This window comes from Arachis ipaensis, chromosome B03, assembly GCF_000816755.2.
Source record: "Arachis ipaensis cultivar K30076 chromosome B03, Araip1.1, whole genome shotgun sequence".
Taxonomy (NCBI): domain Eukaryota; kingdom Viridiplantae; phylum Streptophyta; class Magnoliopsida; order Fabales; family Fabaceae; genus Arachis; species Arachis ipaensis.
In genome coordinates this window covers 48,544,408-48,557,989 of record NC_029787.2, presented here as the reverse complement: position 1 = coordinate 48,557,989, position 13,582 = coordinate 48,544,408, and the positions used below count along the sequence as shown (strand labels likewise).

Below are 13,582 nucleotides of genomic sequence, written 5' to 3'. Positions count from 1 at the left end.
TGTAATAATATTATTTAAAATTTTATTATTATTTACTATTTTATTATTAAATTTTCGAAAATTACTTTTCTTTTACCTTTTAACTTCATAAATTTACTTTTTACCTTTCGTAACTTTTAATATTTTTTTAACTCCCTAAATTTTTTATATTTACAATTTAACCATTTAAATAACAAAATAATTTCCACCTTGCCTTTTTTAAGATTTAAAAGGTGTTCTTCAATGTTCATCACACTCAAAGTATTTTTCATGTTCTCGTAAATTCTTCAGATTCTTTCTCTGTTTTTACCCGTTTTTCAATCTTTTCAGTAACCGATTTTTACCATAATTCATAATAAATTGGCAGCCACTAAAACCCCATCTTTTTCACTTGATTTTAACACAAAATCAATCCCAATTTAAGGGTTAAGGTTCGAAATTCCAACAGCCACAAGAACATGCATTTATAGCTTGAATATTATTAAATTTCATCAAATTTTCACTAAAATTTCAGGCAAGGGTAAGGTGAGGAATCTCATGCTAACATTCATATGCAGGTTTGGTTTCTATTGTATTAACTATTATTTAATATATGAGCATGTGTCTTGTTAGAGCGTTACCAATTTTACGAGTAATTTTTTTTAAATCATAAAAACATTGTAAGCGATAAAAGAATTAAATACAGATAAGCATACATAGGTAGGAATATAAAGGAACATAAAGAAACATGAATAATTACTGGGAGAGCCGCTGCTATGTGAGGGAAGATGAAGGAGGTGACGAAGGTGACCCTAGCTACATGAGCCACCATTTCTAAACCTTATTGCTCTGCCTTTTTTCCCCGATTCTGTTTAAATTAACGTCAGTATGGCTTGAGTTTGGGGACTTTGAGATAAAGAGGTGTTGATCTTCCGCTATGGCAACTTCTCCTTTAATATTATTAGGGATAAATAAAATGAGAAATTAAGAAGAAGAACTAAGAGAATTAAGACAAGAGAGCATGAAAACATAAATGAAACTACATTAAAACAAGAATTAAAGCATGAAATTAAAGAGAAATTAACTAAACCTAACCTAATTCTAGAGAGATGCGGGAGCTTCTCTCTCTAGAAAACTAAGAGAAAAACATAGAAAAGCTAAACCTAATTGCCCCCCTTGCTTCCACTTGAATTAGGATTGAAATAGCTTCAGAAATGAGTTGGATTGGGTTTTGGAGGCCCAAAATTCGCCCTAAGCGATTTGTAATTAATGAGCTCACGTGACACGGGTCTGATAAACCCCGATTTCGTGGTTTATCTTGTGCTTATTTTAGAGAATTTTACCATCTTTTCCCACATTTATTCAATGAAATAGCATGGTTTTGTAATTCTCCCTTGAATTGTGCTTAAGTGTAAAAACATGTTTTTTAGGCCCTTAATTTGGTGATTTTGTTTCACTTTAATTCTATTCGATGCCTTGATGTGTTTGTTGAGTGATTTCAGGTTCATAAGGCAAGTATTGGATGGAAGAAATGAGGAGAAAATCATACAAAGTGGAGAATGCATGAAGAAACAAAGATTGGGAATGCATTAATGGGCGCGCACACGTACAAGGTACGCACGCCCAGAAGTGATTTTGCATAGAGACGCGCACGCGCGTACACGTCGCGTCCGGGCGGATGAAGAAATAGCCAATCGACGCGCACGCACACATGGCGCGTACGCGCCGATACTCTCACGTGACTCACTTAAAGGCAAAACGCTGGGGGCAATTTTTGAGCTGCCCAGGCCCAAATCCAATTTGTTTCTGAGTGTATTTCATGCAGAATTGAAGTTCAAGCAAAGGGGGAGCAATTAGTTAGTCAACATGAGCCTTTAGTTAGTTTTCTAGAGAGAGAAGCTCCCTCTTTTCTCTAGAATTAGGTTAGGATTAGGTTAGATTGTCTTGGATCTTGAATTAATTACTTAATCTCATCTTGTTTCTTCTATAATTTCTCATTTCTACATCTTGATTTTCTTAGTTGTAATGTTAATTTCTCATTTTGCTCTCTTTTGTAATGATGAACTCATGTTGAATTTGGTTTACATTTAATGCAATTTGATGTTGATATTTCTTTCATTGATGAATTAAATTGTTGATTTACTTTCCTTGCAATTGGTAGTTGTTAGATTTTATTATTCTTGCATAATTACCATGCTTTCCTTTATTACCCACCAAGTGTTTGACAAAATGCTTGGTTATTTTTTAGAGTAGACCTTGAGCATTCTTGGCTTGGAAAGAGTAATTAGGCAATCTTGAGTCACGAAAACCCAACCTATGTTGGTGATTTAGAATGGTTAGTTAATATCATTTCCATTGACTCTAATCTCTTGCTAATCCAATTAGTGAGTTGATTAGGGCGTTTGGATTGAGATTAGCTAGTCTTGTTAGATTTTCTCTCATGGAAGATAACCTATATCTTCTTCCATCATTGGGGATGACGTAATAAGATAAATTCTTGTTAATTATTATTATTAGTGACTAGGATGGAAGGCCTATGATCTCAATTCTTGCCATGAATGTCTCTCTTTATTAATTACTTTTCTTTATTTTGCTTTCTTTAATTGCTTGCTTGATTTACTTTTCTTGCCCTTTTATAAACCAAAACCTCCTTGCCCCTTCATAGCCAATAATTGACCACCTCATTGCAATCCTAGGGAGACGACCCGGAGTCTAAATACTTCAGTTAATTCTTATTTGGGGCTTGTTCTTTGTGACAACCAAAAAAAAAAAATTTGATTGGGAGGATTTTTTGTTGGTGTAGAACTATACTTGCAACGAGAATTCATTCAATTGAAGAAATTTTACATCGACATGGCAAATCTCGTTAAATCAGGGTCACACGTACGCGTCACCTGGCGAAATTCACTCCCACGCGTACGCATGGATCATGCGTACGTGTCGCTGAGCTCGCACTTGTGCACGCGCACACATCACTTGTGCGCACGCACGGATGCTAGAACTTCCAAACTCCATTTCTTCATGGTTTCTTCTCTTTTGCATGCTCTTTTTCTCACTTCTTCAACCCATACTTGCCTTGAAAACCTAAAATCACTTAGCAAACAAATCAAGGCATCAAATGGGATTAAAATGAATAAAATTTAGCAATTAAAAGGCCTAAAAAGCATGTTTTTACTTTCAAGCATAATTTAGGAAGAAATCATGAACCTATGCTATTTCAAAGGATAAGTGCAAGAAAAGTTGATAAAATCCACCCAATTAGAGCAAATAAATATCATGAAATGTGGATTCATCACATCCCCACACTTAAACAATAGCATGTTCTCATGCTATACTCAAGAAAGAAACAAGGGGTATTATATTTATTCAAAGCAAGGAAACTATCTATATGCAATCTATCTACATGAATACAACTACTTAGTCAAAATAAATCAAATTCCAAGAAAGCATATATGAACATGGGGGTTAAAGCAATTTAAATCCATAATTGAATTAAGTTCTAGAAAAGAATTTATAAACTTGCAAGATAAGAATTAAGCATAGGTAAGAACATGTATGTAATTGAGCATTCACTACTAGAAAACTAGTTATTACAGACGGATATTTCCGACGGATTTTATCCCACGGAAATACAAACGGAATTTCCGAGAAATTTTTTGTCGGAAAACAAAAAAAATGAATTAGTATAAATTACAGATAGAAAAGAGAATCCGTCGATAATTCTGTCAAAAAAATTAATTTTTTTCGTGAAAAATAGTTACAAACAGAAAATCAGTCTGTAATTAAAGAGACAAAAATGCTGTATTTTATTAAATTATTACAAACCAATTTTCCGTCTATAATTTAAAATTTTCTGTCAGAAATATCGAGTTAAATCCAACTCTCCCTCCATCATCTCGAGCTCCGCGAACTTCAGAGTCATCTTCCATCAGCGCCTTTCTCCACACTCCAAACGAGAACTCCATTTACACTCCAAACCTTTCTTCTCAGCGCCTTCATCCACCACATTCTTCCATCATCAACACCTTTGGGACTTCTATCACTCGTCATCGTCAATCATCGCTGTTCCCGTGCTGTCCCTTCTCTTCCCCTCTTTTACGAGGACAAACCCTAATCCTCCTTCAGCGACTTTTTCTTCCCTTCAAATCTAACACCGATGCAGTTACCCCATACCAGTGAGCTCCAATTGCAAACTACACACAGAAATTTATGCTCAATTACCCTTCCACAAAATCCTAAACCCTAGCACAATAGCCATGGATCTGGAGGATCAGGACCTTTTGTTAGAAGATGATGAGGTGGAACAAGACTACACCTACTTTCTTCGTCAATATTTGGAAGAGGAAGACCGCCTCGAGGATGACGATGGTGATGGTGTTGTTCACTTAGCTGAACCATCTTTGCACACATATCTCGGTGGTACTTTTTTTTTATATAGGTTAGTTTTTTATGAAGAGAAATGCATTTCTGTTTAACCTAATTAATAATACTTGCATGCCACAGAAATTGAAGACACTCGCCACAGAACAGCTTTCTTGGATGGTGATTCTGTTGTGAACCTTCCCCTGTTTCGCCTTCAAGGTATATCATTATTATCTGTGTTTATGCTGCTTCTGCTCTTCATTACTGTACACAATCAAGGTATCTATATGTTGATACTGCACGAAGATTTGAAAGCTCTAGCACAACGGTGAGAACAACTTTTTTTCCATCATTTCCCCCTTTTTAGAGTTTATTTGTTTATGACTCTTACTATGTTGAGTATAATTGGGATGCTTTGGATATATAAGGAGTTTAAAGAAAAGCAGATATCACTCTTTATAGGTTCTCTCCTGAATGGAGTGCAGGTGACAGCACAAAATCCTGAGAAAGGTGGAACATTTGTGACTAATAGAGAGCGAGTATGTCATATAAAGGTTATAGTCTATAGTTGAGGCTTTAGAAATTTCCTTGCATTTTGCTTGGTTTCACAGATGCTGTGAAACAATTAGCTGCTGTTATTTGTTGGCTGTCATTTTGATGCTATGGGTTTTCTATTTTATCTTGAGATTATGTTTAGGTGATGAACTTAATTCCAGGGAGAGGTGAGAAAGTATTTAAAAAATTGGAATAGTTTCTCTAGTTAAAATTTAGGTGTTTGCTACTCTGTTGATTGAATCAGTGCTTGTCTGAATGCTTACCATGGTCATCTTCAATAAAATTCGGATGAGTTCTCTTATGACGAAACTGTTGTCGTTTTGGATCATGTTGAAATTCGGTGCTGCTGTTGATGGAGATGAAACCATTGAGCTCAAAGCTGAGGAGTCAAATTGAAGGTTGTTATGATCGATGTTGTTGTTGTTGTAGAAGGAATCTTGGTTTTGGTGATTATTATTCTCAGGTGAGCAATTTACAACATTATTTTGTTGATGAATTTCCATGGATGATGATGATGACGAATGATGACGCCATGTTGTTTGCATTGAAGCGGCTTCAAACTGATGAATTGGATGGTGCTGGTGATGGGACATGCCACCATTCAGAAAGAATTGGTTTTCCATTCAGCCTTTCCAGATCAGGTGACAAACAAGCAATTCTTTCTTTTCTTTTTTCTTTTTAATAATTAGCAAAAGTCTTAAAACCAGAACAGAGTTATGTATGTCCCTAAAATTTGAAGGATAAAATGATTTGTTTACATTAGAGAAGAAACAAAGAGAATTTTGAAGGAGGAGTGGTAGCAAATATGGTAAGAAGGGGACAATTGAAGTGATGATCAGATCAATTAAGGATAAACGTTCATACTTTGTTTAGTTTAGTAGTTTAATTAAGCAATTGAAGTGCTGCCTCCCTTGCTCAGGTGCCTAACGAGACCAAGAAAAATCTCTTGATTGTTTAGTTTAGTAGTTCTTCAATATGGATAAACATTCATACTTTGTAACTTTGTTTAACATTTATATCATACTTTGTAATTTTGTTTCTTTTATCGTAAGCGATAAACGTTCATTTTCACAATTCATGGCAGTGGCAGTGTGTGAAGGAGAGGAAGAAGGAAGCAATGAAAATTCCCATATTGAGGGCTGCAATCATTCCTCACTCTCAACCACTCCTTCATTCTTCTATGTTGATAGGTCAGAGGTTTCATTTTCTGTTGGGTCTTGCCTCCTTCCTCATCCAGACAAGGTACTAAGAGTGCTAAATTCTGATAAACCAATGTCATATTTATGTTTGGATTGGTAATTAGTGGAAGCTAATAGAATGGAATAAGATGGAGAGGAAAGCAAGGGAATGGAATGGATTAACTCTTTTTTTTATGTTGCTTGTTGTAGAGTTTTCTTCTGCTGCGGCAGATTCCATTCATTCAGTCTTATGCTGGAGATGTCAACCGAGTTATCCACATTTTTGGTCAGTGTTTTCGTTGGTTTATGCATCTTATTTGTCTTGTTTTGTTGTTATTGGATTTAATACTTTGTATGGTTTATTGTGGATCTTCCAAATGATACTTTGTTTATATTAGAAGCTTAGTTGTGCATTATTTCTCACTTGATTTCCTTTTTTTTTTGTTGAATCGCCAAATCCTCTTACTGTGTTCTTACTGATTTGCTTCAACGGTTGACTGGGATATTTGTGCTTATCTATGGTTTTGTTGAGAGAAAGCAATTTTCTGCTGACATCTCCTCTAAGTTGGGAAGTAGTTTCTCTATTGTTCCCTTTGTCATTGTGGTGGTAAGCATTCTGCCTTGTCTTTCTCTTATCTTAGTACATGGCTACTATACTGCTATAACATATTATTTTATTATGTGTTCGGAAATCGGAATATATTTCATTTCTTTTGTTTTCAGTCTGTTTGCACCATTCTGACTATGATTGCTACCTTGCATGTTGCACAGCTTTTCTTCTTTCACATCCTCCTTGTTGAAAAGGTAACTTGGCAGTTGCTTGCTACATCATTAATCTGGTTCAATGTGTTATTTCATTTGTAAAACATTAGGCATTAAGAGGAAAAAAGAAAGCAAAAAGAAAATGATGGAAGCCAATTGAAAATTATTTCAATGTGTTATTTCTTTGCTGGAATTTGAATTCTGCTACTACTACTGCTAATGCTTAATTTCTCAATAGAGTTAATGGAATAGAATTCGACGAGATTAAAGTTGAAATCTCCAAAAGACAGCAGTTATCTCCCGAATTTGCAGGTAATCGTTACAATTACTATGCTTCCGAAGACACTTATCTACCTCTTTAATTAAACCTCTATAATCCGTCTCTATCAGCTATCAACCCTTTCAAGAAACTCCCTGCTATTGTTGATGGAAGGTTCAAGCTATTCGAGAGGTACTTCCTTCTTATTTCAATTTCATTTTGATCAATCATTTCCATGAATTTGAACTTCAATTAGACGTGTTCTTTTCTTCTTGGTAGTTACATTATCTAACTCTGACTTTCCAACACAGATTTCGTGGATGGAGAAGTTTTTGCGGAAGGGAACTAAGATCACTGCGCCTGTTCCAATGACACCAGCTGCTGGAACTACTGGACTTGGTGGTTTTGATGTTCAACTATCAAGAGGAAGTTCTCTACGGTCCAATGCAAGTGCTTTGAATGTTGGTGTTCTCCATCTTGTCCCCACTTTGGATGTGTTCCCATTGTTAGAAGACCCAAAAACGTAAGCTTGATTGCTGAATGAGGTGGCTGATGGGCTGCCTATATTTTTTTGTTGATTTCAATTGTTTGTGATACCTATGGAGAGTTGTGTGTGTGTGTGTACACGCAGTGCATGCATGAACCAATACACATAGATTTAGTGGTTATTGTAAGGAAACAAATCTTGTTTATGAAATCTTTGTAAATAATTTTGTTCTTGCCATACTTGAAAGACCCAATAATCAAGATTTGGTCATTCATCACTGAATCTTTTTGCTACTTCAAAGTTCTTATTCTAAGGTGGTTATATGTTATTGTTTTGTCCCCTCCATTTATTGTAAATATTTATATAGTGGGTCCCAAACCTACATAAAAAAGGAAAATTTTGTCAAGAAATTGACAGATGACATGAAAGATATTGCTGAATCTTTATAATATGGATCATAGTTGACCCAACCTAACAAGGCAAAGGCTGGTGTCGTCGTAATAGTATTCTTTTAATGTTTTAACAGATATTGAATTGTGTTTGTACAGGTATGAGCCTAATACAATTGATCTTGCAGATCCTAGTGAATTAGAGTAAGTAACTGACCATCGTTTCACACTTGATCCATGATTCATAGTTTTTTATGCTTTTATGGCTAACATGAAATTCACAACTGATGTAGATATTGGTTCACTATTTTGTCAGAGCACTTGCCAGATCTTGTGGACAAGGTAATCATGTTGTCTCGAAAAAGAGCCATTAGGTTCTACCTGTGTATAGACATTTCTTACAATAATCAAACTGATAATCAATTTTCACTAATGTTAATACATGCATGCATACATACATATGAAAAATTACGAATATAAAAGAAGAGAAAAGATGAAAGGAAATTTAAAACATACGTCACAATAAAAAGCTTTTTCTGGTCTGCGTCTCTGAATTTATTAACTAATTGCAATGTTAATGATAAGCATTCTCATTTATACTTTAGCTTTCATATTTTTCCTTTCCATTGGTTGGACCACATAATATAAATGCTTATTGTTCTTGAGAAGAACATACAGTGGGGTGCATCAGAGCCTTCGTTTATTTGTTTTATTGTTTGGGTATATTGTGTTGTCCATCTTGGTTGAAGTAAATTTTCAAAACAAATTGTGTGAAACTTCTTTCATGGCAGTATATGCTTGTAAGTTCTCGATTAAAATATGATAGGCTGTAGCAAGTGAAGGCAGAACAGATGATGCCAAACGAAGGGGTGATGCATTTGCTCGAGCATTTTCTGCTCACTTGGCACGGTAATACCGACATTCCTATTATGTTTTGATGGTTTGGTACCATTGTTGAAAATTTGGCATCTATTTGCTTATTCTGTACTTGGCTTTTGTTTTCTTCTCTCAATAAACTAACACACCAATTCAATAGGTTGATAGAGGAGGCTGCTGCATATGGGAAATTAGGCCTAGCCAATTTATTGGAAATGAGGGAAGAGTGCTTGAGAGAGTTCCAGTTTGTTGATGCCTATAGAAGTATAAAACAGAGGTAACTATGCTTTCTTTCTTCATATAGCCATAAAACCAAGGTTTTTCTGTCTTGATTTCTTGTCAACAAACTTAGACTACCTTATACATAGTGGTCAGAGAAGTTGTTGCCATGGCCAAAACCCATATACCTTGTTTTTTTTTTCTTATGAACTTTATATTTTTATTATTTATGCCATTTACTAAGCAGGATGTTCATCTATGTGTTTTTGCTCTCATCTTCCCAAAACTCATGCTAATTCTTTGCATCACCATTTTCATTCCCTTGTTAATACACCAATGCAATGTTTATTATCTTTTCACTGCTAGAAGTATTTTTTATAAAAATAATACTCTAACTCTCTCTCTCTCTCTCTCTCTCTCTCTCTCTCTCTTACTTTCTTCTTTTCCATCCCCAATCACAATCTCTTATTCTTTCTTTCCATCTGTAGGAGTTCAATCAAGCTTTCTCAACTTTTACTGACACTGAAACACAACTTTTACTGACACTAACAATTAGTGAAGCTTTAGTTGAATTAAGAAGTCTTCGTTGTCATTAAGTTCTCTATGTGCTAGTCTTATCCACATTTTTGCTTATTCTAGTAGAGGGTTTGCCTTAAAATTTGCTAGTCTTAATTAATCCACTTTTTAATTATTTTATTTTTATTCTGATCTCTGTTTTTCTCTGTTTTGATTCTGTGGCATAAATTGTTCTAGAGGTACCTTTATGAGTGAAGCAAAATTTGTCGTGTGTACATTTAATATAGAGAAGTGAAGTTGGCAGTGATAATGGGGCATTAAAGTATACAACCACTATTTGATAATGGTTCAATTGAGAGTTTTCGTTTAGCTCTTTGTATATTTTGGTATTAAAGTATATGATTGTACTTTGTTATGGCAGGTATACTTTATTTTGGATAATGCTACTACTTAGCAAGCTTGCATTCAGCTACTATGAGGTATTATGTCTTCAAATTTTACTACAGTTCCTCCTTTACCCTCCTTTAAGAAGCTCATGGTTATTGCTTTCTAAGAAGAGATGTGATTCTCTATTTATTGATTCTTTTATAGAAAATTGTTCATGCAAAAAGAGACTACTTCTGGAGTGTAAAATGCTTTAAATAATATGCTTTATTTTTATTCAAGCATTCCAATTCACTCCAATTCCAATTCGGGTTTTGATTCTATTTCAGTCAGGAGATATCAAGATTAACTTTCAATGTGAAGCTTGATGCTACCGATGCAATTTAGTTATTTATTAATATGTTAGATTATTCTATCTTTAAGTGCTAAGTGTAATTTGTGACATTCATGTAACATTAGGATGGTCATCTTATTTTTTTTGGGTATCTTTTTATTAAAACAGTGAGATGTTGGCCAATGATGTTGAAAAATAACATCCAATTTTATAGGTATCATGTAATGAATATTATGTTTATTTATGTGATTTTTGGCTTTCTTTTTTCAATTTACAGTGTTAGATGGAGTAAATTTAGAAAACAAACCTAAAGTATTCATTTTGCAATGGAAAAATTTAAAAAAAAATTCTATTTTACCTTACTGACGGATTTACAAACGGATTTTCTGTCTGTAATCAGAGTGAGATGATTTTCCAAAGTTCAAATTACAGACAGAAAATCTGTCGGAAAATTCGTCTGTAATTACAGACGGAAAATTCGTCGAAAAATCCGTCTATAATTACAGACGGAAAATTCGTCAGAAAGTTCGTCGCTTGCGGGAAATGGATGGAGAATTTATAGAGGGAAAATCCGTTGGTAACTGGTAAAAATTTGTCGGTAATTTTTTGACGGAAAAAAATCCGTCGGTAATTTCGTCGGTAACAAAAAATCTGTCTGTAATAAAGACTAAATCTGTCTGTAAATCTGTCTGTATTAATCAATTTTCTAGTTGTGATTTGAACCCTCACTGGATATGTATCCGCTCTAATTACTCAAGTGTATCCATAGGATGATTACTCATTTCTTCTTTAATCAAGCTTTCTAAGATTTATTTTTCATCTAACAATCAACACTTATTCAATGCATGCATACAAGTATCATGAGGACTTTTCATGGCTGTAATGGGGCTAGGGTAAAGGTAAGGTTATATATGGTCAAGTGTGCTTGAAATTTGCATCTTTGATTAGTCTAAGATCTCACTTAACCTACATAACAACCTATAAAACTCAAAGCAAACTTAACTACCCATTCCTCACTTTTCTTACACACTCATGCATTTTCTTTTTAATCACAACTCTTATGCATTGTTATTGTTACTTTACTTTGGGGCATTTTGTCCCCTTTTTTTGTTGCTTTATTTTTTTTTTCAATACATAATATATACAAAGGTGTCAATGCATATGGTTTAAGTATTTAATGCATGAGTATGTACCCAATTCCCAAGATTTCCAATAAAGGTACAAAAATCTACTTTTACCTCAACCAAAGTTCTCAAACTTCCCCACACTTAGATGATACACTCTCACTAGCCTAAACTAATCAAAGATCTAAATAAGGGACATTTATTTGTTTTTCACTTTAAGGCTAGTAATGTGCTAACTTTAAGAACAAGAAGGGATTGAAATAGGCTCAAAGTTGGTTAACAAGGGAAGATAAAAGGGTAGGCTAGTTGGGACAAGTGAGCTTAATGAAAAGATGTCCTCAATCACATCAAACAATGGACATAAAGAATCAAACAAATCAAATATTACAATCATAAAAGGAGAATAACACACAAAAGAATGAAGATAGTGGTTAATATGATGTAACCACACAATTAGACTCAAAACTCACATGCATATGTGTTCTTAGCTCAAAAACATATTCCACAATACATTTCAAGCAAGTTTCAATCAAAAGTTCTAACTTAAATCAATTAGGATATCAATGCCCTATCAAGAATGTTTTTTTTCTTGGAAAATTTTATTAAATTAACTAAGCTTATTATATGTATGCAAAGAAATTCAATAGACTATGGAAAAATGCAATTAAAGCTCTAAAATATATATGCAAACCAAGAAGAAAAATGCAACTAAGAATTCAAAAAAATGTGAAAATGTTAGGATTAGAGTATGTCACCCAAGATCGTCGATCAGTGGCGACCTCCCCATACTTAAGGGTTTGCACGGTCCTCCGTGCACTCAAAGGTGAGCAAAGGGAGTATGCCGACTTCGGATTGCCACCTTCAGCTGGTGGATCGATCGGCTACTGCATGCTCTTTTTCTCGCTTCCCTTGTTGCTTAATGGTGCATCATCCATGAAAAAAATAGAAAACATGATGGAAATACAAGTAAATGCAAAAACAAGGAAGCATGGATTGCTGGAATGAGGTGGTATTCACTAGAATGAGTGAGTGAGTTAGTTTGTGACATTGATGAAAAGAAGTGTGTGAATTCTAAGTTGTGCAGTTTAGAACACACACATTAACATAGAAGACTATGCCACAATTAGACAAAATAAACATGCACTTCACTCATTCTAGTGTGCTTGAGATGCTTAAAAAGAAACTTGTATGCCAAGATAAAAAAACAAGCAATAAAGAAGCATTAAAGCATTCAAGCAAGAATTAGGTACTTGTGAATTGGATAATAAAGCAACACCTAATTGGCATGAAGTGAAAAACATAGCAAGCGTAATCCACAAAGCTTAAAAAGCTCAAAAAGTGTCATTAGGTAAGCTTATGATCCAATTTTACAATTCCTAATGTTAATGCATCAAGTAGGTGACTTAAATAAAAATCAATCGGAAATGAGCATCACCTAACAAAATATGCATCAACTAAGAACAAATTGCCTATTAATAGATAATAAAATCAAATCACATGGTGGCCAAAACATACAATTTAGAAATCCAAAAGGATTCATGAAGGTAATGTCATAAGTACTTGGTATGTAAAAACATTCAACATTAATAACTCAATACTAATCAACAATTTATAACCTCAATAAGGATATCCATTAAATAAATAGCATTAACAATATCAATAATTAAGCAGGAATATCTCAACAGAATCAATCAATCAACTCAATCATCCAACACTTAGCACCAAAACAGAAAATTAAACTAACTAACTAAACAAATAACTAACTAACAAATTAACTAACTAACTAACTAAAGGTGAATGTGGTGGCTGGTGAAGTATAGTGGCGAGTGGTGGTTGAAGGAGGGAAAGAAGAGATGAGAAGAGAAAAGAAGAGAAGAAGTAGAGAGAAGAGAAGAAAAGAAGAAAAGAAGTATAGTGGTGAGAAAACAGGGGCGTGCGTACGCACACAGGGCCGCGCGTATGCACAAGGGGTCACGCATACGCGTGGGGACGCGTGCGCGTGATGCTTGCGAAAATGGAGATCGACGCGTACGCGTGAAAAGAAAAATTTTAAAGATTATGTGTTCGTACTATGTGTGTGAACGCCATGGGCAGAGGCCTTAAATGAAAGAGTGCCCACGCACAGAAAGGTAAATTTTTTTTTTTGAGAAAATGAAGCGTCAGAATGTAACGCCTGATC

General features: G+C 34.6%; 2 protein-coding genes and 1 long non-coding RNA gene across 8 annotated transcripts in view; 2 read left to right on the top strand and 1 right to left on the bottom strand.

Moving 5' to 3' along the window:
• The window catches only part of LOC110270165, an 18,229-nt gene extending 13,642 nt beyond the window's left edge, over nucleotides 1-4,587 (bottom strand). Inside the window, exon 1 of the long non-coding RNA XR_002359357.1 lies at nucleotides 4,460-4,587. This is a non-coding gene — a long non-coding RNA (uncharacterized LOC110270165). The remainder of the gene's footprint in view (nucleotides 1-4,459) is intronic.
• On the top strand, nucleotides 4,879-7,218 carry LOC110262505 (probable protein S-acyltransferase 22). Of its 6 annotated transcripts, none has more exons than XM_021118894.1 (8): nucleotides 4,879-5,338; nucleotides 5,426-5,516; nucleotides 5,966-6,117; nucleotides 6,264-6,339; nucleotides 6,530-6,660; nucleotides 6,777-6,857; nucleotides 7,054-7,127; nucleotides 7,206-7,218. In XM_021118894.1, the coding sequence occupies exons 1-7, from the start codon at nucleotides 5,228-5,230 to the stop codon at nucleotides 7,057-7,059; spliced, it is 648 nt and encodes a 215-aa protein (XP_020974553.1). In that variant the 5' UTR covers nucleotides 4,879-5,227; the 3' UTR covers nucleotides 7,060-7,127; nucleotides 7,206-7,218. The 6 variants fall into 6 exon arrangements, with proteins under 6 accessions (XP_020974553.1, XP_020974551.1, XP_020974555.1 ...); XM_021118892.1 differs by having other exon boundaries at nucleotides 6,264-6,371; nucleotides 6,538-6,660; XM_021118896.1 differs by having other exon boundaries at nucleotides 5,960-6,117; nucleotides 6,825-6,857.
• Nucleotides 7,386-10,549, top strand: LOC107630456 (pantothenate kinase 2; the record flags this gene model as incomplete). The annotated part of the gene is given in 7 exon segments (XM_016333586.2): nucleotides 7,386-7,597; nucleotides 8,110-8,154; nucleotides 8,244-8,292; nucleotides 8,777-8,859; nucleotides 8,987-9,103; nucleotides 9,983-10,040; nucleotides 10,275-10,549. Coding segments are annotated over 7 exon segments (603 nt in total), but the record flags the coding sequence as incomplete, so codon positions are not given.